General features: G+C 41.6%; 1 protein-coding gene across 1 annotated transcript in view; it reads right to left on the minus strand.

Moving 5' to 3' along the window:
- The window catches only part of Dnah3 (dynein axonemal heavy chain 3), a 157,487-nt gene that overhangs the window by 101,602 nt on the left and 28,677 nt on the right, over positions 1-27,208 (minus strand). The window contains 7 exon segments of the mRNA XM_071605826.1: positions 231-345; positions 12,841-12,932; positions 16,904-17,115; positions 19,895-20,039; positions 20,804-20,957; positions 25,189-25,270; positions 26,481-26,665. Of these exon segments, the coding sequence (XP_071461927.1) occupies positions 231-345; positions 12,841-12,932; positions 16,904-17,115; positions 19,895-20,039; positions 20,804-20,957; positions 25,189-25,270; positions 26,481-26,665 (985 nt within the window).

A 27,208-nucleotide genomic window follows, 5' to 3' on the forward strand; every position in this document is an offset into this window, starting at 1 on the left:
TACTCGTTTCCTTTGCACTGAGCATGCCTATTGCACCAAATCAAAACGCCTTTCTGATTTGAAAACACATCTCTTCAGTGGTGTCTGAAAGGAAGGATGAGTGTAGACAGGGGGAAACAATCGAGATGTAGGGATTATTCTTCCATGAGTTCTGTTGCAATTCTGAATGAGTAACCTCTGTAATCCACTCCATAATAAATGGTGCTGTTTTCAGTTTAATGGAGACTCACAGTGTCCCTGTATTTCACGAAGCTGAATGTCATGTTAATCCAGTCTAACTTCATTTTCTCCAAGTTCTTCTCCAGGGAATATTCCTTACTGGCAGCTGCACCAATGGGCTCCAGTCTAAAGAAAGAACACGCAACAGCAACGTCAACAGGAGGCAGCAGAAGAAACATGTCAAAGGAGAAAGCTCTACTCAGTTTTTTGTTTGTTTGTTTGTGTTTTTTTTATGGTCTTTTTTTTTTTATTGGTTGTTCAAAACATTACAAAGCTCTTGACATATCATATTTCATACATTTGATTCAAGTGGGTTTTGAACTCCCAATTTTACCCCAAATACAGATTGCAGAATCACGTCGGTTACACATCTACATTTTTACATAATGCCCTATTAGTAACTGTTGTATTCTGCTACCTTTCCTATCCCCTACTATCTCCCCTCCCCTCCCCTCCCATCTTCTCTCTCTACCCCATCTACTATAATTCATTTCTCTCCTTGTTTATTTTCCCATTCCCCTCACAACCTCTTATATGTAATTTTGTATAACAACGAGGATCTCCTTCCATTACCATGCAATTTCCCTTTTCTCTCCCTTTCCCTCCCACCTCATGTATCTGTTTAATGTTAATCTTTTCTTCCTGCTCTTCCTCCCTGCTTTGTTCTTAGTTGCTCTCATTATATCAAAGAAGACATTTGGTATTTGTTTTTTAGGGATTGGCTAGCTTCACTAATCATAATCTGCTCTAGTGCCATCCATTTCCCTGCAAATTCCATGATTTTGTCATTTTTTAGTGCTGTATAATACTCCATTGTGTATAAATGCCACATTTTTTTTATCCATTCATCTATTGAAGGGCATCTGGGTTGGTTCCACAGTCTAGCGATTGTGAATTGTGCTGCTATGAACATCGATGTAGCAGTATCCCTGTAGTACGCTCTTTTAAGGTCTTCAGGGAATAGTCCGAGAAGGGCAATAGCTGGGTCAAATGGTGGTTCCATTCCCAGCTTTCCCAGGAATCTCCATACTGCTTTCCAAATTGGCCGCACCAGTTTGCAGTCCCACCAGCAATGTACAAGAGTACCCATTTCCCCACATCCTCTCCAGCACTTGTTGTTGTTTGACTTCATAATGGCTGCCAATCTTACTGGAGTGAGATGGTATCTTAGGGTGGTTTTGATTTGCATTTCTCTGACTGCTAGAGATGGTGAGCATTTTTTCATGTACTTGTTGATTGATTGTATGTCCTTCTCTGAGAAGTGTCTGTTCAGGTCTTTGGCCCATTTGTTGATTGGGTTATTTGTTTTCTTATTGTTTAATTTTTTGAGTTCTTTGTATACTCTGGATATTAGGGTTCTATCTGAAGTGTGAGGAGTAAAAATTTGTTCCCAGGATGTAGGCTCCCTATTTACCTCTCTTATTGTTTCTCTTGCTGAGAAAAAACTTTTCAGTTTAAGTAAGTCCCATTTGTTGATTCTTGTTATTAACTTTTGTGCTATGGGTGTCCTATTAAGGAATTTGGAGCCCGACCCCACAATATGTAGATCGGAGCCAACTTTTTCTTCTGTCAGACGTAGAGTCTCTGATTTGATATCTAGCTCCTTGATCCACTTTGAGTTAACTTTTGTGCATGGCGAGAGGAGGGGATTCAGTTTCATTTTGTTGCATATGGATTTCCAGTTTTCCCAGCACCATTTGTTGAAGATGCTATCCTTCCTCCATTGCATGCTTTTAGCTCCTTTATCAAATATAAGATAGTTGTAGGTTTGTGGATTAGTCTCTGTGTCCTCTATTCTGTACCATTGGTCCACCCGCCTGTTTTGGTACCAGTACCATGCTGTTTTTGTTACTATTGCTCTGTAATATAGTTTTAAATCCGATATCGCTATACCACCTGATTCACACTTCCTGCTTAGAATTGCCTTTGCTATTCTGGGTCTTTTATTTTTCCATATGAATTTCATGGTTACTTTATCTATTTCTACAAGAAATGCCATTGGGATTTTGATTGGCATTGCATTAAACCTATAGAGAACTTTTGGTAATATCGCCATTTTGATGGTGTTAGTTCTGCCTATCCATGAACAGGGTATATTTTTCCATCTTCTAAGATCTTCTTCTACTTCTCTTTTTAGGGTTTTGTAGTTTTCATTGTATAAATCCTTCACCTCTTTTGTTAGGTTGATTCCCAAGTATTTTATTTTTTTTGAGGATATTGTGAATGGAGTGTTTTTCCTCATTTCCGTTTCAGAAGTTTTGTCGCTGATATACAGAAATGCCTTTGATTTATGTGTGTTGATTTTATATCCTGCCACTTTGCTGAATTCATTTATTAGTTCTAGTAGTTTTTTTGTAGACCCTTTTGGGTCTTCTAGGTATAGAATCATGTCTTCTGCAAATAGTGATAATTTAAGTTCTTCCTTTCCTATTTTTATGCCTTTAATTTCTTTCGTCTGTCTAATTGCTCTGGCCAGTGTTTTGAGAACTATATTGAATAGAAGTGGTGATAGAGGGCATCCCTGTCTTGTTCCAGATTTTAGGGGGAATGCCTTCAATTTTTCTCCATTGAGAATGATGCTAGCCTGAGGCTTAGCATAGATAGCTTTTACTATGTCGAGGTAAGTTCCTGTTATTCCCAGTTTTTCTAATGTTTTGAACATAAAGGGATGCTGTACTTTGTCGAATGCTTTTTCTGCGTCTATTGAGATGATCATATGGTTCTTATTTTTAAGTCTATTGATGTGGTGAATAACATTTATTGATTTCCGTATATTGAACCATCCTTGCATCCCAGGGATGAATCCTACTTGATCATGGTGCACAATTTTTTTGATGTGCCTTTGTATCCGATTTGCCAGAATTTTATTGAGGATTTTTGCATCTAGGTTCATCAGAGATATTGGTCTGTAGTTTTCTTTCTTTGAGGTGTCTTTGTCTGGTTTCGGAATCAGGGTGATGTTGGCCTCATAGAATGAATTTGGTAGAGCTCCCTCTTTTTCTATTTCCTGAAATAGCTTGAAATGTATTGGTATTAATTCTTCCTTAAAGGTTTTGTAAAACTCCGCTGTATACCCATCCGGTCCTGGGCTTTTCTTGGTTGGAAGTCTTTTGATTGCTTCTTCTATTTCATCTATTGATATTGGTCTGTTTAAGTTGTGAGTATCCTCCTGACTCAGTCTGGGCAAATCATATGACTTAAGGAATTTATCGATGTCTTCACTATCTTCTATTTTATTGGAATATAGGTTTTCAAAATAATTTCTAATTGTCTTCTGTATTTCTGTAGCGTCTGTTGTGATATTGCCTTTTTCATCCCGTATGTTAGTAATTTGAGTTCTCTCTCTTCTTCTCTTCGTTAGCATGGCTAAGGGTCTGTCGATCTTATTTATTTTTTCAAAGAACCAACTTTTAGTTTTGTTAATTTTTTCAATAGTTTCTTTTGTTTCAATTTCGTTGATTTCCGCTCTGATTTTAATTATTTCTTGCCTTCTGCTACATTTGCTGTTGTTTGCTCTTCCTTTTCTAGGGCTTTGAGATGAAGTGTGAGCTCATTTATTTGTTGGTTTTTCCTTTTTTTGAGGAATGACCTCCAGGCGATGAATTTCCCTCTTAAAACTGCTTTCATTGTGTCCCATAGATTCCGATATGTTATGTCTGTATTTTCATTTATCTCTAAGAATTTTTTTATTTCCTCCTTTATGTCTTCTGTAACCCCTTGATCATTCAGTAACATATTGTTCATTTTCCATGTGATGTAGGATTTTTCCTTCCTTCTTTTATCATTGATTTCCAGTTTCATTCCATTATGATCAGATAAAATGCATGGGATTATCTCCACCCCTTTATATTTACTGAGAGTTGCCCTATGGCATAATATATGGTCTATTTTTGAGAAGGATCCATGTGCTGCTGAGAAAAAAGTATATCCACTTGATGATGGTTGATATATTCTATATATGTCACTTAAGTCTAGGTTGTTGATTGTGATATTGAGTTCTATAGTTTCTTTATTCAACTTTTGTTTGGAGGATCTGTCAAATGGTGAGAGAGGTGTGTTGAAGTCACCCATAATTATTGTGTTGTGGTCTATTTGATTCTTGAACTTGAGGAGAATTTGTTTTATGAACGTCGCAGCACCATTATTTGGTGCATAAATACTGATAATTGTTATGTCTTGTTGGTGAATGGTTCCTTTTAACAGTATATAATGTCCTTCCTTATCCCTTTTGATTAACTTAGTCTTGAAGTCAATTTTATTCGATATGAGGATGGCCACCCCTGCTTGCTTACGAGGACCGTGTGCGTGGTATATTTTTTCCCAACCTTTCACCTTCAGCCTGTGTATGTCTTTTCCAATCAGATGTGTCTCCTGGAGGCAGCATATTATTGGATTTGTTTTTTTAATCCATGTTACCAGCCTATGTCGCTTTATTGGAGAGTTTAAGCCATTAACGTTTAGAGTTACTATTGATATATGGTTTGTACTTCCAGCCATGTTTGATTATTTATCTTCCTTTTTTAAAATTTAATTTAGTTTGTTTCTCCATGGTTAGCTTTCCCCCCACCCTCTGTTTTTATAGAGGCACTTCCCACTGATGGTTTTGGTTATTGTTTTTCATTTCTTCCTCGTGTAGTGTTTTGCTCAAGATGCTTTGCAATGCTGGTTTTCTGGCTGCAAATTCTTTTAGCTTTTGTTTATCATGAAAGATTTTTATTTCGTTGTCGTACCTGAAGCTTAATTTTGCTGGATACAGAATTCTTGGTTGGCATCCATTGTCTTTCAGTGTTTGAAATACGTTGTTCCAGGATCTTCTCGCTTTCAGCGTCTATGATGAAAAATCCGTTGTTAACCTTATTGGTTTACCCCTGAATGTAATCTGCCTCCTTTCTCTTGTAGCTTTTAATATTTTCTCTTTGTTCTGTATATTGGATATCTTCATAACAATGTGTCTTGGCGTTGGTCTACTGTGATTTTGTGTGCTCGGTGTCCTGTATGCATCTAAAATTTGTATATCCATTTCCTTTTTTATTTCTGGAAAGTTTTCTGTAATTATTTCATTCAGCAGGCTACTCATTCCCTTGGTTTGAATCTCTGTACCTTCTTCTATCCTGATGACTCGTACGTTTGGTTTTTTTATGTTATCCCATATCTCTTGGATGTTTCTCTCGTGATTTTTAACCAGCCTTTCTGAGTTGGCTAGGCTCTTTTCAAGATGATATATTTTGTCTTCATTATCTGACGTTCTGGCTTCTACTTGCTCCACTCTGTTAGTGATACTCTCAATTGAGTTTTTAATTTGGTTTATCATTTCCTTCATTTCTAGAATTATTGTTTGATTTTTTTTATAATCTCTATCTCCTGATAAAGATGCTTAACTTCTTCTTTTATCTGTTTATGTAATTCATTTTCAAAGTGTTCTTTCACTGTTTGGATTTGCTGTCTCATATCCTCTTTAAGGTTCCATTCCATCTGTCTAAGGTATTCCTTGAGTTCTTTATATGACCATTTTTCTGCTGACTCTAGGTCCTCCTGAATATTTAGGCTGTCCTTTATTGTTTGTACCCCTTTTCTTCATTGCTTTTTTATGCTGCTCATGTTACTTCTTGTTCTGTTTGACTGCTGAGTTACTGTTTACTCTTATAAATTTATTTGATGCTTGGGAGGAAAGATATTAGAAGGGAAGGGAAGAAGTCACTAAAGAGAATGAGAGTATGCAGGTAGAATTCAAGGAAGGGGGAATAAGAAAATTGAAAAGAAATGAAAAGACAAAAGAAACAAAAACAAAACACACAAAAAAAAGTTAGAAAATAAATAAAGAAAGAAAAGAAAAAAAATTTTTTTACAAAAATAATAATGATAATAAAAATTAAAATTAAAAAAATTATAATAATAAAAATAAAAAAATTAAAAAAAATTAGAAACATTAAAAAAAGTTAAAGAACAACAAAAAATTGAAAATGAAAGAAAAAAAAGAAAAAGAAAAAAATGATAATAATAATAATAATAAATGCAGTCATAGAGTTCGATTAATTTCTCTTCCAGTAGGTGGAGCTGTGCCCACTGGGTCAAGCTTCTCCTCTCACTAAGTGGGAACCAATCACAGCGTAGCAGCTCTTCCTCACAGACTGGGCGGGTCTCCAATCCTGAGTGCCTAGGGCCTTCTCTTGTGTTTCCTCAAGCCAGGCCACGCTCACCTGTGACGCTCACCACAATACTGGCTACACGCCATGTCTGCTGCTCCTGGGAGCCCTGTTGCGCTGGTTTCAATTCAGTTATTTCCTCCGCCCGTGACGTCAGTTCTCTGCCAAGGTGGTATCACATGTAAATGGTGACCATTCGTTCCCTTTGTCGGGTGACCAATGCAACGGGTGGGTCCTAACTGTCTCTCCCAATCTCCGTTTCAATCCTGTGGCCCCTGCCTATGAAGGCTCGGTTGGTTTTTACCTCTGAAAGTTCCTAAGGGCCAACCAGTTATTTCAGCGGGATTGTTAGTGCTGAGTCACGAGAAGCAGGCGAACCGAGCTTGAATGCAGCCGATCCGGGCTCAGTGTGTGTGTTCTGAGGGGCCCAGACTGTACACCCCAGATCCACGTCAGCTCAGCATTGCCTAGTGATCCTGAGCAAACAGCATTTATACAATTTACAGCTCCCTATGCCCGCGCAGTTGAAGAGGTCAGAGACTTGATCTCTCCCCGTCCGCTGCCATGTTAGATCTCCTCAATGATATTCATGTTGCCCTTACAGCTTCCTGGCATAAGCAAGTTCTTGGGATTATACAAACTGCTGCTTCTGTTTCCAGTCCAGATTTCTAGAAATTAAACCCTGCTGCCATCGCCTCTTCCCCGGGGCCACGCTCAGGGGCGCCGCGCTCGTCCGCGACCGTAGCTGCGCTGCCGACCGGTGCCCAGCCCCTGGGGCCCAAGCGGCTGCCGCCGCGGCTCTCCGGCTCCCTCCTCTGAAGCACGGGTCCTCTCGCAGGAGCATGCAGAAGGACCCCAGAGCAGGCTCTGCCCGAGGGTGCAGCGGCGAACAGGCGACCCAGGCGCTCAAGGCTGTGGTCCAGCCTTTGGAGGACAGGGCTCGGCACGCAGCCCAGCTCCAACCTCTAGGTGCGGCTGCCGGACAATGTAGCCATAGCCATCAAGACAGCCAGCAGAAAGCAAATGGCGGCTCCCGCGGAGTGGATTTTCGGCACAGAAACCGCAGCCCAGCCAACGATCCCAATCCACAAACTCTCCCTGTATAAAAAATATTCAAAAAAAAAAAAAGGCGGGGCGCACTGAGCTTTCTTTGCCTAGGGTACTTACAATCCACTGCTGATTACACATTCACCTTTTCTGCCCGGAGCGAAGCGAAAGAGGAAGCAGATGGGAGCAAAGCGCCCGCGGCTCTGGGCGGCAAAGCGTCCGGGAGCCAAGCGTCTCTTTTTCGATTTCTTTGTTCTTCCTGCTGCTTGGCAAAGTGGTCCGCTACAGATTAACGGTGAAAGGAGCTCTTACATGCTGTGCGAAATCTCGATTAAAGCCGCTGCTCTGAGCACCACGCTCAGCACTTCAGCAACCCCCGTGCGCAGCGGCCATCTTCCATATATGGTCTTTTCTCTACTCAGTTTTAAGAGAATTTCAAAAGGCTTTTCATTTTACCACAATATTTACTCCAAGATTTGCCAACTACTTCCAATGTGTTGCAGAATTTCTCACTTTCAATACAATTGACTTTTTGGGGTTATGATGAGTTGAACATTGTCCCCTAACATCCACATGTCAAAATCCTAATCTCCAGTACCTCAAGTTGTGCATGCATTTGGGGAAAGGTTCTTTAAGGAGGTAATTAAGTTAAAATGAGAGAATGAGGGAGGACCCTAATCCAATATGACTGGTGTCCTTATAAGAAGAAGATACGAAGATAAGACACACAGAGGGGAGACTCCGTGACCACACAGGGAGAAGATGGCCCTGACAGTGAGAAAGCCCTCAGAAAAATCAATCCCACCACCAATTTGGTGTTGGACTTCAAGCCTCCACAGTTATGAGAAAATAACTGAGGAGCCACCTTGTTTAAGCCATCTAGTCTGTGGCACTCAGTAATGGCGGCCCTAACAAACCAAGCGTAGGCTGGTGCCGATTTTCAAGCAATGCCCCCCAACCCAGTGCCTTGCATGCTGACATTGAACTAAGTAAAGGAGACTGGAAGGCTCAGAAACAGGTTCAGAAATGAAGCCTCTGACCCGCTCCTGCTCCCCTGTTTCCCACTTTTCCCCCCCACCCCCAAAGCAAGTGATAGAAACCAGAATTTTTCCTCCTCAAAGTTGGTCAAAGAAACTAGAACCCCTTTCCCCCAAAGCCACCTTATCACTCTAAGCATCCCCTGACTTTCTGTGTAGGAGTTGGCCCTAAGGAAATCCTCTGACGCACCTTGTCTGACAGAAGATCATAAGCCCCTTGTTCCAGAGTCATCCTGCCATAGCCAGGAGGCAGGAACTCTACCCAGAGAGGTCAGGGACAGTCTGAGCAGACCCCTGGCTAGCTTTTCCTGCCTCAGTCTATTTCCATGAGTTCATACTTTTCACCCAATTGCATTTCTAGAGAGCTGTCAATTTTTCATGGAATCTAAGCATAAAATTAATCCCCCCCCCCACCCCGCAGGGAATCTGGGCTTCATTTCTGAGGCTCCTGTTGTGTCATTTTGATTAAATCAAATTGTTGTGCTTTTGTCTTGTTAACCTGTCTTTTCTTGTAGGGGTGTTGGCTTTGACCCTTACATGGGAATGGAAAGGTATCACACCTTTACTGCCCCTACACTGGATGATTCTGTCATTCGGCTGTCCTGTATGCTGTGGCACTTTTAGCAGCATCCCTCCCTCTACCCACTAGACACCAGTAGCAGATGACCTACCCAGTCAAGATGACCACAGATATCCCCAGACTACACCTGGGATGTCCCCTGAGAGTGGGAAATTTCTCCCAGTTGAGAACCAGTTTTAAGGTCACTGAAACAAGACTACTTCTTTTCATCTCTGCTTTCTATTTACTTGCCCATGTTCTGATTTCTCACTCAGCTGGAACTTTTCTTAACTTACATGATGAAGTTTGCTCCATGTCTCCTCCCTTCCCTTTTCAAAACACCTGCTACTTTCCTGATACTCTGGGTCAACCCATTTACAGTCCCCCTGTTCCAAAGTCAGAGAGAGAAAGGGAAGACAGATTCCTTTCTTCTTGTTTCCACACAGAAATCTGGGTCCTCAAACCCAGGCAAAGCCGAAGAATTGTAAAGCAAAGCAGGGATTACTTTCTTGGACTCCGTCCTTATCTTTCTCTGTGTCCGTGCTGTGTAGACTACACCTGGGCTTTACTCAGAGGAAGCTGAAGCTCAGAGAAAACAAGTAACATGTCCAAGGCCACACAGCTGGGGAGTGCTGGAAAATGGTTCTAGACACCAGTTCCTGTGACTTCTAATCTGGTATTCTTCCCCACCTCATGATGGGTCTCCTCCCCTTTCTTTGTGGGAGGAACCAAAGCCCTATTTGGTCCATCAAATAGGACTGACTAAACACAGCTGAGAACCCTCATCTGGCCTTGTGAAGAGAGGCAGACTAGCCATGGGTGATTCCAGTTAATGGTTAATCAAGACCCAGATGCGGTCATCATCCTAACGCAGCCCCTGGGAGACAACCAACATGAACATGCATAGAGAGAATAATTTTAGAAGGCAGGTGCCAACCAGATAAGCACCAGACAAGGAGTTCACAAAGCCCGGTCTCCACGCCCACTGACTGTGTGGCCAAGGCCAAGTCACCTGACAGGCCTCAGGTCACCATCTGCCCATATCATAGAGTTGTTGGTATAATTAAATAAGACAAAATACTTGCAATGTGCCTTAAGAACAAACCTTGGACATGACTTCAAATGCAAATGATCATACAAAGGAGGGAATCCATGAAAGTATATCAGGAGCTGACCTCACCAGAGAAGCTCATTAGTTATGGGGTGGGACAGGGGTACATTAACTATGGTGTGAGCAGGACACAGGGGACATCACAACTCACTAATACATGACTGGATACCTGGACATGAAATCAGGCTACATGCCTGCTATAGTCTGCTTGAACTGTCCCCCCAAATTCATATGTTGGAACCTAATACCCAATGTGATAGACTTTATAAGAGGTTGGGCCTTTGGGGAAGTGGTTAATTAATGAGAGTTCTCATGAATGGAATTTGTGTCCCTTATAAAAGAAGTTCGAGGGAGCTCACTACCCACCCTATATGTGAGGATGTAGCCCAAAGGTGCCATCCCTGGGCCCTCCCCAGATGCTGAATCAGCCAGAATTAGATTTTGGATTCCCCAGCCTCAAGAAATGAAAGCAATAAATTCCTGTTGTTCATAAATTACCCAGTCTAAGGTATTTTGTTATAGCAACAGGAAGCTACAAAGACAATGCTGTATCTGATAATTCTTATACTAACTCGAATCTCCCAGCTACCATCGTTCTTCACATTTTGCAGACAAGGAGGCCAAGGCTCACAGTGTTAAACAATGTGGTGAAGGCATTGCCCTTTCTAGATTTGGCACACCTGAGCACATTTAGGTGGAATGAGGAAAAATAGCTGTATATTTGTCTGCCTAGTCTCTGTCTCCTTAGATGAGTGAATATTTTAGGCAGTAAAGGGTAAGGGTTCAGGTTTGGAATCTATTTGCCTGGGTTAAAATATTGGTTCTCTCAATTACTAGCTGTTACTGATGGCTAGTCACTTTGCAGCTTCATCTGTAAAATGAAAAGAGTACTGTTTAGAATACTAGGATGTTGTGAAGAATAAATTTGTTAATGTATGTAAATGCTTGGTGCAGCCTAAGTGTTCAATAACTGGTATCTTTTGGAAACATCTTATTGAGGGAAAATTTAACAAAATACAGGTGTCCTTCAGTATCAGCGGAGAATGGATTTTGGGATCTCCAGTGGATAACAAAATTCAAGGATGCTCCAAGTCTCATGATTAATCCCACTCCTGTGCAACCAGTTGCATTCAGTCATACCTGACGGTTGTTCATGAGGCATGTTGTGTTTTGTCTTATTTAATTATACCAACAACTGATATATGCAATGGAATTTGCACCCACACCCCTATAGACCTTAAATCATCTCTAGATTGCTTCTAATGCCTAATGCAATGCAAATGGTATGTCATTAGTTGTTTTATTGTTTAGGGAATATCGACAAGGAAAAATGTCTGTACATGTTCAGTACCGACACAAATTTTCTTCTGAATATTTTCAGCTCATAGTTATTTGAATCTACAGATGGGGAGCCATGGTTACTGAGGGCTGACTACAACCTAAGCTTGTAGGAATGTATGTCTTTAGACCTGATCCTTAATGTGGGACAGTAATAGTGGTGTTGGAGGTAAAGGGCATCAGAGCACTCAGATGGCAGAGAGACTTGGCTGGGAAGCCCCTGGGTTGAACCTGTCTGCTACAGAATTGGGGAGGAGTTCCAAGAGTCCAGCAAGCACCAGTATTGCCCAGAGCTGTCCATCATGCACTGAGGGCAACATGCATGATATCAAAGTTTCTAGTAGCCACATTTTTTAAAAAATGGATGAGATTAATATCAGGAATTTATTTAACTCACTATAGCCAAAATTATTACCATTTCAACATATGGTCAATATTAAAAATTGTTAGCTATTTTTGCATTCTCTTTTTCTTAATAAGTCTTTGAAATCCAGGCTGTACTTACAACTTTCAGCACATTGAACTTAGACCGGCTACATTTCAAGGGCTTATCTGTCACTTGTAGCTAGTGGTTCCTGCCCTGGGCAGTGCTGACCTGGTGGATTTGGATAAACCAAGATGGTGGTGCCCATCTGCAGAATTTGATTCAGCAGGTTGTGGTGGAGCCTGAGTGTGTGCATTTCTAGCTAGTTCTAACTAGTTCCTAGGTGACGCTGATGCAATAGCTCTGTGTCCCACACTCTGAGAACCACAGGCATCCCATCAGACCTGAACCCAGCTGCCTAACAGTGTCTCCAGTCCCAGCAGTATGAAATTTTTCCTTTCATCACCTGAATGAAGTGTGGAAAAGCAAACAGGGCCTTGAGAGCCTTTAATTAAAAAAAAAAAAAAGCAATTCAAATAGTACAAATTCTTACAATGAAATTCCACGGGTGTTTGGAGAAGGAGAAAAAGCTAGTAAAGATATCTCCTATTGGTCACATTTTATGGGATTTTAGAGCTTAGAAGGCCACTCTCAGTCCATTGTCATTTGTTTAAAGAAGAGGAAACTGAGGCCAGGAAGCTGCATGGTTTTGCCCCAAAGTCACTGATTGCTGGGTTTGAAGTTCATATTCAATGGCAAAAAAACCTTTTTTTTCTTTTAAATTTTCCTTTGAAATAATATCCCTGACAATTTTTTAGATATTTCTAGCAACAGTTCTGCAGCTAGAGATGCAATCTTCACTAGTACTAAGTCATTTAGCCGTCTCAAGACTACTAGCAATCTTAAATCACTCTAAGCTACAAGGAGAAAACAAAAAGACTAATATGAGGTCAATCACATCAATGTGGGAACTTACAGATACGTGGACCAAAAACCTTCCAGAAGGAAGGAATGAGCCTTACTTTTCAACGTATTTGCAGAATCCATATTCCAGCATATTTAAGAGGCAGGTTGTTTCTGTGGGTTTTATTTCATAGCCAACAATCTCACTGATCTGCAAAGAAAAGGAGACAAGTGTCTTCATCCAAGCTGACACCTTTCTATAGGACCTTCTGTGGTGGTGGAAATGTCCTTTGCTAAATAAAGGGAGAAAGTCATGAATCCATGAGACAGGCAGACTCCCACATTCTGTGACCTGGGGATGCTGGGAAGGAGGAGGGACTCCCCCTTCAAAATGCCTCCCTTTTTATGCCCACTGTGCTTTTTGGAAATCCTTCTGGTATAAATGCTGCCTCAGGCTTACCTTGTAAGTGCAAATATCCCCAAGAAGGGACATAATTGAAGACTCTGGTGGCATTTGAACACTTCTCAGAGGCTGAAAGATCTGGGTAGTGTGAGGGACTTGTGCACTGGAAGGAAGATGGAGGCTGGTGCGGGGGAGAGACTCTATGAAAAACCTCACCTACTATTCAATTGTGTCTCTGTCCAGCCCCCAGAGGACTAAAGAAAGCCAGAGAAAGAAGGGGCATGGGAGCCATGTCACACTATCACCTATCCCTGTGTCCCTGGTGTCTTTGGCATTTGGTAGGCACAGGTAAGTATTTATGGAGTGAAAACATCAATGGACCAGCTAACTCAAATGGCTTCCAATCTGGGTTCTGAGGCCACCTGGAGGGCTGCTAAGGTAATGGAAATAACAAGAGGAACCAATAATTATTGAGGGCTTATTATGTAGCAGCTCCTATTTCTGGCTGTATGCACTTATTCAATTTGCACAGCATAATGAGGAAGATACTTGTGTATTATTATTCCCATTTTACATATAAAAAATCTGAGACAAAGAAATTAATTATCTTGTCCAATAATACCCAGCTAATCAATGGCAGAATTGGGACTTGAATCGAATCCTGACTCCAAAGCTCTTATCCATCAAACTCTATCCTGTCTCTCACAGGTCTTCCTATGTACAGTTGTGCAAGTTATATACTGCAAAACTCTAGAAAGCACAGTTCATGCTGTAGTACACAAAAATAGCATTTCCTAGAGTTAGTGCAATAGACAACCTACCCTGGTGACCCTGTTTTCGTTATTCTCTTACATCTCTGAAAGAGTAGCTCAGAGTAACACAATATCTATGAGACTAAAGGACACAGCTATGTAAAGCACTTGGCATAGTGCTTGGTCCATAGAAATAACTCAGAGATTGGTAATTTTATTTTTTTACTTGCTTTTGTTGATTTTAAAGATTGACAAAACATCTAGTTCTCTAATTCTAAAAGCCTAGATCTACACTGACCAGTGTGTAGCCATTAGCCCTTTGTGGCTTTTGAGTACTTTAAATGTGGCTAAAGTGCAAAGTATAAAAATATGCCATATTACAAATATTTCACATTAGCATTATTATATTAATATGTAAATGTTAACATTTGGAGTATATTTGGTTAATTTTTTTTTCTTTGGTGCTAGGAATTGAACCCAGGGGTGCTTTTACTCTGAGTTATATCTCCAGAGCCCTTTTTATTTTTCATTTTGAGGCAAGGTCTTGCTAAGTGGCCCAGACTGGTCTCAAACTTGTGATCTTCTTACCTTACTCTCCCAAGTTGCTGAGAACACAGGCATGTGCTTTTTAAAAAAATATGTTCATAAAATTTATTTTGCCTGTATCCTTTTTTTAAATGTGGCTACTAGAAACTAAAATTTATGTATAGCTTATGTTTTCTTTCTTTCTGTTGGACAGCACTGTTCTAGTCTGAGTGCCAGCTTTGGTATAGAATAGTGTAATTCCTTTCCAAGGTCAAATGTTATCTTGTTCCATCTTGTTTTAAACCACAGAAGCAACTCTTTTGTTGACATTTGTAGAGTTTATGCCTCACTAGTTTTTCCTGCTTAAGTGCTGATGAGTGGCCAGGAACCACAGCACAGCCACTCTGTGGTTCTAGAAGATCTCTCTAACGTTGGAGCTACAAACAGTTTCACCTGCAGAACCTCCTGCCAGAGCCAGAATCTATACAAATACATCTCCTGAGTTAGGCATCAAGGAAGACAATGGCTTCCCCAGGCCTGGAGCCGTCACTGGGATGGGACACTGGTACGACCTACAAAACTTGAAGACATGGGCTCTTGAGTGGAGATGGCCCTGAGTGCACCTGGAGACCTTGTCCTTTCTGAGCCCACCTTTTCCTGTTCAGCCCATTGGGCTTCCACCTTCGAGGCTCATAGCTCAGGAGTCACCTTCCTGGGGCCACACTCCACTTTTCCCTATGGTTTACTGCCCCGCTACTGCCAGCCCCCTTCCTCTGCCTGACATTTCTTGCCCTCTTTTTGTCTTTGTAGTTGAGCCGAACCGAATTCTCATTTCCTCCTTGTCCCCCAACTAGCTATGTGACAAATGACTTAATCTCTCCAATCTCAGTTTTCCCATCTGTGAAATGGAGATAATAATAGCCCCTACTTCAAAGGGTTGGTGTGAGGATAAAATGGGATAATTCAAATAATGTAAGCAACAGAGCACCCATAATGCAGCTGTTACTGGATACGTTTTCACTATTATTGCCATTATTGGACTCTAATTCCAAGGAACAATTTTTTCCCAATCTGTTTATATAAGACTTTTTTAAAAAAATATTTTGATTAGTTGTTCATGGACCTTTATTTTATTTACTTATTTATATGTGGCACTGAGAATCAAACCCAGTGCCTTGTACATGCTAACAAGTGCTCGACCATTGAGCCACAACCCCAGCCCAATATATAAGTCTTTAAATGAGAATTAAGAGTGGCTGGGTTTTTTAAAGTTCTCCCTGTAAGAAAAGTGTCATCACAGAGGGAGCACCAAGTGGGAGGGAATGGAGGCCTCCCCAAGAGTGTTCTTTAAATGTCTTCTATGAGGTTACTTTTGATAATGCCATCTCATAGAGAAACTCGGCACTAACAGAGGTCACCTGTCCACCCAACCTCTGAAACCCCAAAGCAGGTCTAAGTTCTAGCTCAGCTAGGTACATAGGACAGGAGCCCTGTGGCACCAAGTGAGGACAGCCACTCTTTGCAGATCCCCTGCAGGGGCATTCCAAGGCCATGAGTCCACACCCGCTGACCTTTCCCATGTCTTTCTTAGGTCTTCAGTCTCAAAGCTTTCAGAGAAACTGAAAGTAGTTCCTCACTACAGAAGAAGCCTGAACCTTTCATGTATCAAGACCCTCATGGAGGGACCAAAACGTTCCTAACCACTGGGATCAGGAGTTCATACCCCTAAAGGTAATGCATGTGACATCAGATTGAGTTCTTCCAGGGACAAGGTCCTCAGTCTTGACCATGATTCTGAGAGAAGGAATTTCGGGTAAGTCAGAGAAGTGCTTACCATGGGAAGTCAGTCTCTACCTCCACAGGGAGCAATTTCCTGGAATGGACATTTCAAGGCCATTGCTAGCCCTTGAGTATGGTGATTATTTTAGAAACACAGTGAGTTTTCTTTTTCGGCTTAATGCTCACACCACACTTATCAATCTCACACTTGATTGCTTATAAAAATCCTAACTATTTTTATGAAGAATATTTATCATTCTCATTCATAGGCTCAAAGGGCTGAAAGAGGAGTGCAAAATTAATTCTGAATATGGGCTGTTTGACCATGAAACTGCACTCCAGAGTCAGCCTGAGCAGGAATCAAGCAATTCTTTTTAGTGTATGCTAGGTCAAGGAACAAACCATCTGTAATTTAACACTCTAATCACTCGTTAGGACCTCCAGTAAAGCAGACAAGGAGACCCTTTGTAGCCACTGGCTCGAATAATATTCAAGAAACCAGCAACAGGTCCTAAGGGAAGGCTCAACCTGATCTTGAGGCAAGAAGTTCATTCTATATCCCACCCATTCCCTTTCTTCCAGGGCTATCATCTCCACTCCCTTGGTCTCAAGTAGATTCTCCTTTCAGCAAGGAGAAGCTCAACACAGCCATGTTTCCTGCCTCCCAAAGGGCCACAGGGACCAGGCGAGGGCTGGGGCAGTGGGACAGGCAATGATAAGAACCTGCTGCCAGTGCCGATCTTTCATTCCCGGGTTGCAGGCAATGATGAGGATAGGAATGTGTTGCTTGAACTTTTCGATCTTTATCTTGACATTCTCTGCTAAGCGTTTGGGTGCAGGCACATCTGCAAAGGTTTTGATCAATTTATATGTCGTCCTCCACATGTTCCCTATCTCCTCTGCGATTTCCTCAGCATTCAGTAAATAGAGGGGGCCTGAAACAGAAAAGATGGGGTGAGGGAAGAAGGGTCAGTCCACGAAGTAGATGTTTGTCCTGTCTGCCTTTAACTCCCTGAACTTAGGATTGAGCCAGTCAACAGGACATTGGAACACACATGGGCTCTGGGGTGAAACCTCCAGGTAGCCAGTCTAACTTGGCCTGTTATCAAACTTGTCTAAGCCTTGACAGTATTGCCTGTAATACAGGGGTGATAATGGACACCATGAAGGATGATTGGGAAAGTGACACAAGACAACATGAGTGACTCCCATCACACCTGGCACGTAACGAATGTACAGCGAAGGCAGCTGTTATGATTTTCAGTTGCTCTCCTAGTAGCATTAAGAGGAGTTCCAACTTGCTGTGAAATAACAGGGAATGCAGGTGAACAGGGTATGGCAGCCCTCTGTGTAGTTCTGGCAATTTCTATATAAACTTGAAATTATTTATAAAACAAAGAATGATACCTTCTTTAAAAAAAAAAAGTGCTTCAGAGCATTAATTTCCTTCTCTGTCTTTATTTTTGTAGGGAATCTTTAGCACTTGGATTCCACAGTCAGCCAAAATCTGAGCATGCTGCTGGGTCCCCCTGGACATTTCAAATTAGCATTAACACTTACATCATGATGTTGCTAACTTACTCAAAACCATGTTTCTTTCAGGATTGCCTGGACTAAATGTAGCTTCGTTTATTCAACAGGCTTCATCTACTCAACATTTTTATTGAGTAATCAAAAATTAAAACTAAAAAAAGAAACAGACATGTGGGTGCCATCTGTGCAGCAGAAACATTGTAGGTGCTGGTTTAGAACAGAAAAGCACCTACATGAAAGGAGTAACTTCTGCTTAGGAGGGATTGGCCGAATTACCAGTGAATTTACAAGTAGGATGAATAAACTAGGTGGGGTTTTTTTTGTTTGTTTTTTGGGTTTTTTTTACCGGGCCACAGTTCCCCCTCAACTGCTGAGTCAGGCACAGAGGACGTGATATATTTGGATTCTCTGCTAGGAATCAGGCTAAGGGCAGACAGCATCTTGTCTGAAGCTCTTTTCCTGGATGTTTATGAAACAAGGAATCTGACTTCTCAATAAACATTCAACTTCAATTGTAATTAAGGGAAAGAATACTTTTTAAAAATAAATATAGCATTTTAAATATCACATTGGCAAAAAAAAATTTTTCAAAGCTATTCATTCATTACTAGGTTTGTTGGGTACTCTTAAAAATGCAATTAGAAGAATGAATTAAAATGTATAACTTTTCTGGAAGGCAATAACTAAAGCATTCTTTTAAATCTTAACAATTTTGATAATATACCATCTGATCTAGCCATTTAACATTCAGGAATTCATCCTAAGTAAACCATCCTTGTGGTGTCCAGAAAACATGCAGTAAAGACCTTCATCTCAGTTGTGTTTACAATACTGAAGTATCAGAAATCAGCTAAGGGTCCCCAATTTTATCCTCTGCTCATTCATGCCTTTAATTATCATCTGCACATCAACTACTCCCTATAAACCACTCCACCAAACCCATCTCCTAAAGTCCATCCTGAGTTAATATTTCTGTTACAGTTTAGATATTAGGTGTCTCCCAGAGCTCATGTGTGAGATAATGCAGGTGATAATGCAGGAGTTTAGAGGTGAAATGATTGGGTTATGAAAGCCTTAACCCAATCAGTGAGTTAATCTCCTTAGGGATTAACTGAGTGGTAACTGAAGGCAGTAGGCATGTGGCTGGAGGGGTGTGCCTTTGGGGTATATATTTTGTATGTGATGAATGGAGTCTCTCTCTCTCTCCTTCCTGGTGTGATGTCTCAAGCCACTTTTCTTCATTACATCCTTCTGCCATGATGTCCTGCCTCTCCTGGGTCTCTGAAGAACAGAGTTGTCCAACCATGGATTGGGACCTCTGAAACCATGAGCCACCAAATAAACTTGACCTCCTTAAAATCATTCTTGGCAGGTATTTTGGTCACAGCAACTAAAAAGTAACTAAAACAATTTCCATTTGGATGTTTTCAGACATATCAAAATCAATGTATTCAAGTGTAATTTTTCCCTAACAAATTTGTCACTTCTCTGCTCAGTGAAGGCAAAGCCTACCAAATTGCCTGAGCTAGTAATTTGGAAGTCACCTTGGGTTCTCCCCTCTCCCTTCCTGCCCCTTACTCCATATCAGCTCAATCATGAAGTCTTATTGCTTCTACCTTCTCCATTCCACCCTACCTCCAGAGGCTAGAGGAAAAGGTGACTTATGGTCAATGGCACACTGGCTCTTCTCCTACCTCATTCTCCCTGCATCTGCCTCTCTCTGGTCCCTGGCTCTGGGCACTGCCCATCCTATCTGCTCTGGCAACAGTTCTGGCACTTAGAGCCACACTTTCCTTTGTTATCATATCAGAAAATGTTGACTGTGGCTGTTTTAACCTGGAGTGTCAGAATTTGATAAAAAGTCCAGCCAGAATATGAAAAGAAGACCTTTGTTTATTTGTTTCCTATTTTTTTCCTTTTTTTTTTTGTACTGGAGATTGAACCAAGGGCACTTTACCACTGAGATATGTTCTCAGTCCTTTTTACTTTTGGGGACAGGGTCTCACCAAGTTACCTAGGCTGGCCTCAAACTTGCCATCCTCCAGCCTCAGCCCTCTGAGTCGCTGGGATTACAGGTGCGCACCACTGCACCTAGCATTAGACCTTATTTCAGAACTGCTTGAAAGGGGAACCCCCTTCCCCATCCCCATTCTGTCCCTGTGGAGTGAGAACATGCCATACCATTCATCCATTCCTCGGACTTGGTGCTGAACTCGTAGGCCGTCACCCACAGCTGCTCGTAAGGTACTTTGTTGGTTATCAAGGTTTGCAGAAGTGGGAATGAACTCTTCTCCTTTTCCAACAGCTCTTCCTCTTTATTGATCAACTGCAGGACAAAAGGGGATTCTGTCTATCAGGGAGGTAGTTCCCTGAACCCTAAAAGCCTCTAGGGAAAGTTCCTTAGCACACTGAAAACCCAGTGGAGGAAGATGCTCCCTCACCTGAGAGTAAAAAGAAAATAAGATACTGACTCCAGCAAGAAGGTCCCTCTACTACCTTCAAGGGCCAGGGCAGCCAAGATCCAGCTGGTAGATACTACAGGATAATTTGCTGCTTGATCCATCATCTTTGTTTCCAATGTACCATGACTTGGCCTTTTTTCCTAATTTCTGTACATGTTTTAGTGGTTTATAAGACTGTTTCCAGGCCTTCCTAGGTGGACTTGCCTCAGAGAACTGTAATGGCTAAACAAACTTACCAGCTGATCTTTTGAGGAAAGTTACTTTAGTGACTGCAAGTTTTAGTCTCCCACTTCAAATAGGGATAAACGGGGATAACAAGCCCCAAGAGTTTGCTGCAGGCATTAAATGAGATATCATACATGGGAGCCCTTTGCATGTCACTGAGCACGTAATAAATGCTCAACACATGTAAGCAATTACATTATTATATCTTCTTTGTGTACGCATATGGCTTACAAAAAAAAATCTGTTGTAGGCGTGTAGAAAAAGATAGTTGAAAGTACCAATGAAAGAACTAGTCAATTAATCAATCAATCAATACTATCCACCTGACAGATGTCATTGGGAAAACATAAGACCAAGAACCAGAATCACCAGAGTCACAAGTCCCCGTTCCATGATCCCAAACCTCAAATTCCATCAGGGCCTGATCCAAGTTCTTTGAAAGCTCATGAAGCTTTTCAACGTTGTTCTTCATTTCCTCTGTAGTCATCACTTCCCGCTTCCTAAAGCCTTCCAGTTCCTTGCTGTAGCCTTCCAGTCTTGACTCAAATTCTGAGCACCTGAAAGTAAAAGCCCAGTCACATGGGGATCTTCCATTTAGTGATCTTTCATTGCTCACTCTGGGAAGAAGTTGATCTGGCATCTGCAGATCCCCCTACTCCCCTCTCTCTCTTTCTCTCTCTCTCTACTTCTTTATTTATCTAAAAATAAATGAAGAAGAAGATAATTCCTATAATTACACTTACAAGATATGGATCAGCTGTGAACCTATCTGTGATTAAACATTTCCGGATGTTTTCCTATACAGGTAAGCAGGTAAATATGAAAATGTATGTATGTACCTATTGCTTATTCATTTGGCTATTAGATAAGTATTTATTAGTGAGTACTGAATACATTCCAGAACTGGTCTAAGCATCATAAATAAATCTGTGAAGTATGTTATTAAGCTGTCTATCTTCATGGAACACATATTTTAATTGTGGGAGACCTAGATGATAAACATGGATGGATGTATGGATAGATGGATCCACAGGAGGATAAAAGTGAAATGAAATATTCCTGATAGTGATAAATACTCTAAAGAAAACAAAACACAGTGGTTAGGGGATCAGTTGGTGGAGGGCTATTTCAGCTAGGGGGATTGGGGCAGCTGTGGGCAGGGAGCATTTACAGAGATTTATCTACTTCATCCATTGGATCAACAAAGCAAATCTCAAACTTGCTTCTCCCTTTTCCTAATCAGGTAGAATAACATTGTGCTTCACGGACAGGGTCTGGAGCCAGACAGGCTTGGTTCAGATGCTTATACTGCCACTTCATAGCTATGTAGACCAGGGCAAGTCACTTAAACTCTCCATGCCTCCAAGAAAGAAAACAGAGAGAGGAAAAAGTTTTTACTTAATAGTAAATTAATATAAAACATTCAGAATTGAACCTGCTGCAGAATAACTACTATATAAGTTCTCACTCACTGGAATGTAAATCTATAAAAACAGCTTTTGCCTCCTTAATTCCTCGTTGTATTCCCAGCACTTGGCAGAGAGAACTGACACGCGGCAAACAATCAATATCCGCTGAATAAACAAGGGGAGGTGCCATGGAGAACAGCTTCAGTGACACTCCATAAATTTGGCTATTATCTTAAAAATATTTAATTCTGTTATGGCAGTTTTAATGTCTTTTTTTTTCCTCCTTAGGAGCATGAGAGTTATTTTCAAGTGATTTGATTTGGGTTTATTTCTAATTGCACTGCGTGGGAAGCAGCCTAAGGATCCCCACCTCCTGGTGTTCTTACCCTGTGTAATAACTCACTTCTTACAGACAGATATGGCAAGAGGGATGGGGTGTCGCTTCCAAGATTAGCTCACAGGAAGACTGACTTCTATCTTGCTTTCTCATTCTTTCTCTTGGTCTCTTTCTCTCTTGTTCTGAAGGAAAACAGCTGCTGTGCTCTGAGCTAGCCTGGGGAGAGACCCTGTGGCAAGGAATAGATGGCAGTTTCTGGCCAACAGCCCATGAGGAACTGAATCCTACAATATCATGTGAGTAGGTCCAGAAAGAGGTCCTCCCCAGCTCAGATGAGGGCACAGCCTTGGCTCAGACCCTGACGCCAACTCCATGGGAGACCTTGAGCCACAGGCATATAGTTAAACTGCACTTCGATTTATAATCCAGATTCTGTGAGATAATCATTTTTTAATTATTCTAATCTGTTATGTTTTGATATACCTCAATAGATAACTAATGTACATTATTATATAATTTCTTCTTAGAATTTTTTAAGCCCATATGTATATACACATCAATTTGCATATATGTATATAAATGTGTATGTGTGTATGTATGTATATACAAATTTCTATACAATAGTTCACTCAGGAAATTAGGTCAAGTAAGTGAGTTGTACTTGTGGGACCACCTGGAGTCCAAGGAAGGATAATAGAAAAATTTAAAGATGGTGGATTGGCCAGAATTCTGGCAGGAAATGGGATTATCTCTGATGTTCTAAGATACTTCAACAAAGGGACTACCTACAGAGGTAAAATACTGGTATGGTTAAAAGAACAAAACAGTACATAGTAGGCACCCAGAGACCTTCCTTGGCGGGGAACCCATATGACCCCTAGGCATGAGGGGACAAGGAGAATTGAAACCCTAGAGCAACTGGCATTGCCACCCAGAGCCCCAGGGCCAAGCAGAGAGGGAAAGGAGAAAAGGGCCCCCAATCCCTCTCCAGCCTTCTGTAGGAGTCTCCACTGGCAGGATCCCACGGATGAGGGAACTGGAGGCCACAGTCTGGACGTCAGCCTCTCAGACAGAGCAGGAGGAGAATGGACAGCAGGGTGAGGTGGGAGCAGCTCAAGGAGAATAACTGGCATGGAAGCCAAAAATTAATGAGGGCTGGAAAAGCGAGCTCAAGCTTCTTGGAGAGGAAACAGGATTGTTTTCATAGACGACAGATGAAACATGAATATTACTCAACCCTCCTCCCAGGACGCCCCCAAGGTTAGTTCAAAATTATAGACAGGATGGATGTCTAAGGTCAGCAAGGAGAGGGCTGGGCCAGGGCTGCTTGGTAAGCCTCTTCCAGATGGCTCTTCTGTGGCCTCTACTGCTGAGCCCAGGAACCAGATGCCAGGATCAAGCTGAGAGCTCTCAGAAAGGAGAAGCCCGGCTCTCTTCTCCTCTCACCATAAGTGACAGCTGCTCCCACTTTCCCCAGGGTCCATCCTCACTCCTCTTAAGTCCAACAGCACTTCTGCCTCCAGGGTACTGCATCCTAAAGTACACCTTCGAGGAGGCAGCAGTCTGGAAGTTCAAAAGCATTCTTCACCCAAAGGGATCATTGTTAAAAGCAAGGGGGAAGCTGAGAGCATTGATGCCCACCATGCACTAGACACCAATCGGCACACTCTGAGCTCATTTCATTTCATCCTTGAACACAATGTTTGGCTGCAGTGTTATCCCACCCTCCAGATGAGGGATACTGAGGTTCAGAGAGATGATGGAACTTGCTTCTGTGCATCTATCTAACTAACAAAATAGTTTTGCTTTGTGGTTAAGCATAAAAGTCAGTTCCACAGGGAAGGCTGTGTATGTGAGTAGGTGTGGGGCATTATCTGGGAACTCTTTGTACTCTTTACTCAGTTTTGCAGCAGATCTAAAACTGCATTGAAACATAGTCTATGAATTGAGAAATATATCTCCTCCACCCATCAGGCTAAGTTCCAGGCTCTGGAGACAGTATTCATGTAGGTAAGGAGAAGGTTGTAAGAGAGAAAACAAAAAGACATTTTTATACCCCCTGGGGAACAGATCTAGGTCTTCTTTTCAAGGTAGGAGATAAACAGGTTTCTCCTCAAGCCAAACTTTCATTCTGTATAGAGTCTGTCTGTCTGCCTCTCTCATGGTCCTGTGGGCTGAACCCCAGGCCTCGCACATCCTAGACAAGTGCTCTATCATTGAGCTACACACCCAGCCTGAAGTCTACTTTTATCCACCCTTTTCCTTTCTTGAAAGTATTTACAGGGATTACAGCAGGTGAAGTTGGGCAGTGGGAGTCTCATGTGTGAAGAAGACAGGGTAATTGGCATGAATCTGTAGTTCATGGTCCAAGTGTTACAAGCTGGTGTGTGTGTGTGTGTGTGTGTGTGTGTGTGTCTATCATGTGAAAAACACTTGGCTCCCTTGACTTGACATTGTTAGATTTTTCAGTATGTCTGTATTTTCTCTGTCGCTGGATTAAAATCTTTATTTAATGGCCAAACACATGCATGTCTAGAATAGAACCCATCACATAGTAAAGATCCACAATAAATTCCCATTGACACAGAGTGAATGAAAAAAATGATTATAGCCACATTAGCACTGAACAAGACCAGCTGCAAAACAGTCAATTTCTCAGCCCCCTGCCGTGCCTTTATGTCCCCTGTCTTGATACTGCACAGATCTGTGGTCTCCAACGCCAGGCTGACACTTCTGCTGTTGCTATTGTGGAAGCCGTTATTACATGTCACTATTTTTGCCTATTTCTCTCTGCTCTGCCAAAATTTCAATTATTCCAAAACAGGGAGGAAAGACATTGGCAGGGATTACTACAGTGAAGCAGGATTAAAGAGAACACCCCTCAGTGGGAAGCCAAAGGAAATTCCTTCTCCACCAACTATCTTGAGTCTTCACCCACTCACTGCTATGGGATGGCAGGTGCTCTATGCAGCACTGGTAACCTGCTGGGAGTGTTATGAAGTCTGGTCTCATTTCCAAAACAACCCCAGACTCTCCCTGTACCTTTTAATCAGGTCCATTTCTGCCAGATCTCTCTTGTTAAGGAGCAGGTTTCGGCTGTTTTCAAAGATATCTTCAATCTGATCTGGCCAGAGGAACAGAGTGCTGTTCAGTTTGATATCCTCTTCTGCAAAACAAAGACAGAGTGCTCCAGGACACTGTCTAGCATGTGGGGAATTAGTTCAGCAAGTCAAAAGTTCAACCAAAGCCACTGGAGGGTGGCAATGAATGAATGGAACTGTGATGGATGAATGCTAGCCAACATCTATTAAGCACTTACTAAGGGCCAGGCTAGAAAGTAGATAATATTATCATCTTCATTTTTTACAGATAGGAGACAAAGTGGTTAAACCAAGTGGTCAAGGTTACACTGCTAGAGGTCGGCAGAGCAGAATTTGAATCCAGGTCTAATAATAATCCCCAAAGTCTATGTTCTAACCACTCTGTTTTATTGGCTAAGTAGAGTCAGAAACCTGGGTTGAATTCAACATTTCGAACCATTTACTTCATCTGAATTTAGTTTCCCTTTGGTTAAATGGCTGTAATGGTATCAAAGCCAGATGCCCTGCCATCATGGCTCGGTCAAATTAAATGCACTGGGTTTCCTTGTAACTTTTGGAGGCAGAGACAATGAGAGAGCCCAGGGTCCAGGGCACAGCTCATGAATGTATGCATGGGGTTAGGGAACCCCTTTCCACTTCCAGTACCCATCTTGCACTCCTCATACACACTGTGAACACCAGGTAACATGCAGGTGTTCTCAGGTGGAAAGGGGCTCGTGGAGAGCATTCAACTTTTCCCTCAGGGCTTAGTCCTTACTTCAAAACTCTAACTTGACCCAAGAAGCCTTCAGGGGCTTTGAACCTTTCTTTTCTTTTTAAGATATGCCGAAGCATAAAGGAATATAACCTGGTACCCTCAAAGGTGGGACTGTATTAAGATTACAGAAAAGTAAAATCTAAGGAGTCTGCATTTGGAATTGACATTTCCAGAAATATCAGACATAAGATGCCCAAGACAGGCATCTAAGAGCTACATGTCAAGGTTCTAGATGCATTTTCCTTTTGTCTAACAATATTCCCCTTTTGTGAATCAAATCCCCACAGGTAGGAGTATGGAATTAGTGCCTCCATCTCATGGGGGCAGCTGAAAAGCAGCTCTTCTAATATTTGGTGGTAGGATTCCCATATCCTTTTCCCCCTCCAGCTTCTTACTCCTAAAAATATAAGATATTTTATCTTATATGTACCTGTGAAAATGTAAATATACATATGCACGTGTGGCCCTGGACTTACGGGGCAAATCTGCATAGTCCATCAGGAACTCCAGCCGCTCACTTGCATCTCTAAGTTGTCTCCTGAGTTTGAACACAGTGACATCACTGGATTTCTTTAAGAATTCAATGAGAAGTACCAGCTCCTTAGTGTTGGCAGGAATCTCACTGACTCTTTCTGCAATGGTGTTGTACTGATTACAAATGCTACAGAGAAAGAAATGGCTGCCATCACCATCACCATCACCACCACCACCAGCATCATCATCACTGACATAAAAAATGTCTTCTTGTAAGACCCGTCATGCTAAGCAGACATGATCCTTATTTAGAGACTACACCATTGTTTTCTAACTTTTCTCTACCTGCAAACCCTTGCTGGATAATATTCACATGCACATCACACTCCAGGGATAGTAACAATGGTAATGGTAATGACAGGTACTAAGCTCTCACAAGGTGCCATGCTCCATGCTAACCATTTATATATATTAATTATTTAATAATTATAAAAGGTAGGTACTATTATTATCTACATTTGATGATGGAAGAAAGTCAATCTGAGTAACTTCATCCAAAGCAACACAGTTGCTAAGTATCAGATCCAAGATCTAAATTTTGGTTAATTGACTCTAAAGCTCATAATCTTAATGAATAAACCATACCAATTCTCATGAGTAGACCAAAACAGTAAGAATATCACCACAACCAACAACTTCTCACATTTTATGGTAAAATGGAGCACCAAGT

This window comes from Marmota flaviventris, chromosome 19, assembly GCF_047511675.1.
Source record: "Marmota flaviventris isolate mMarFla1 chromosome 19, mMarFla1.hap1, whole genome shotgun sequence".
Taxonomy (NCBI): domain Eukaryota; kingdom Metazoa; phylum Chordata; class Mammalia; order Rodentia; family Sciuridae; genus Marmota; species Marmota flaviventris.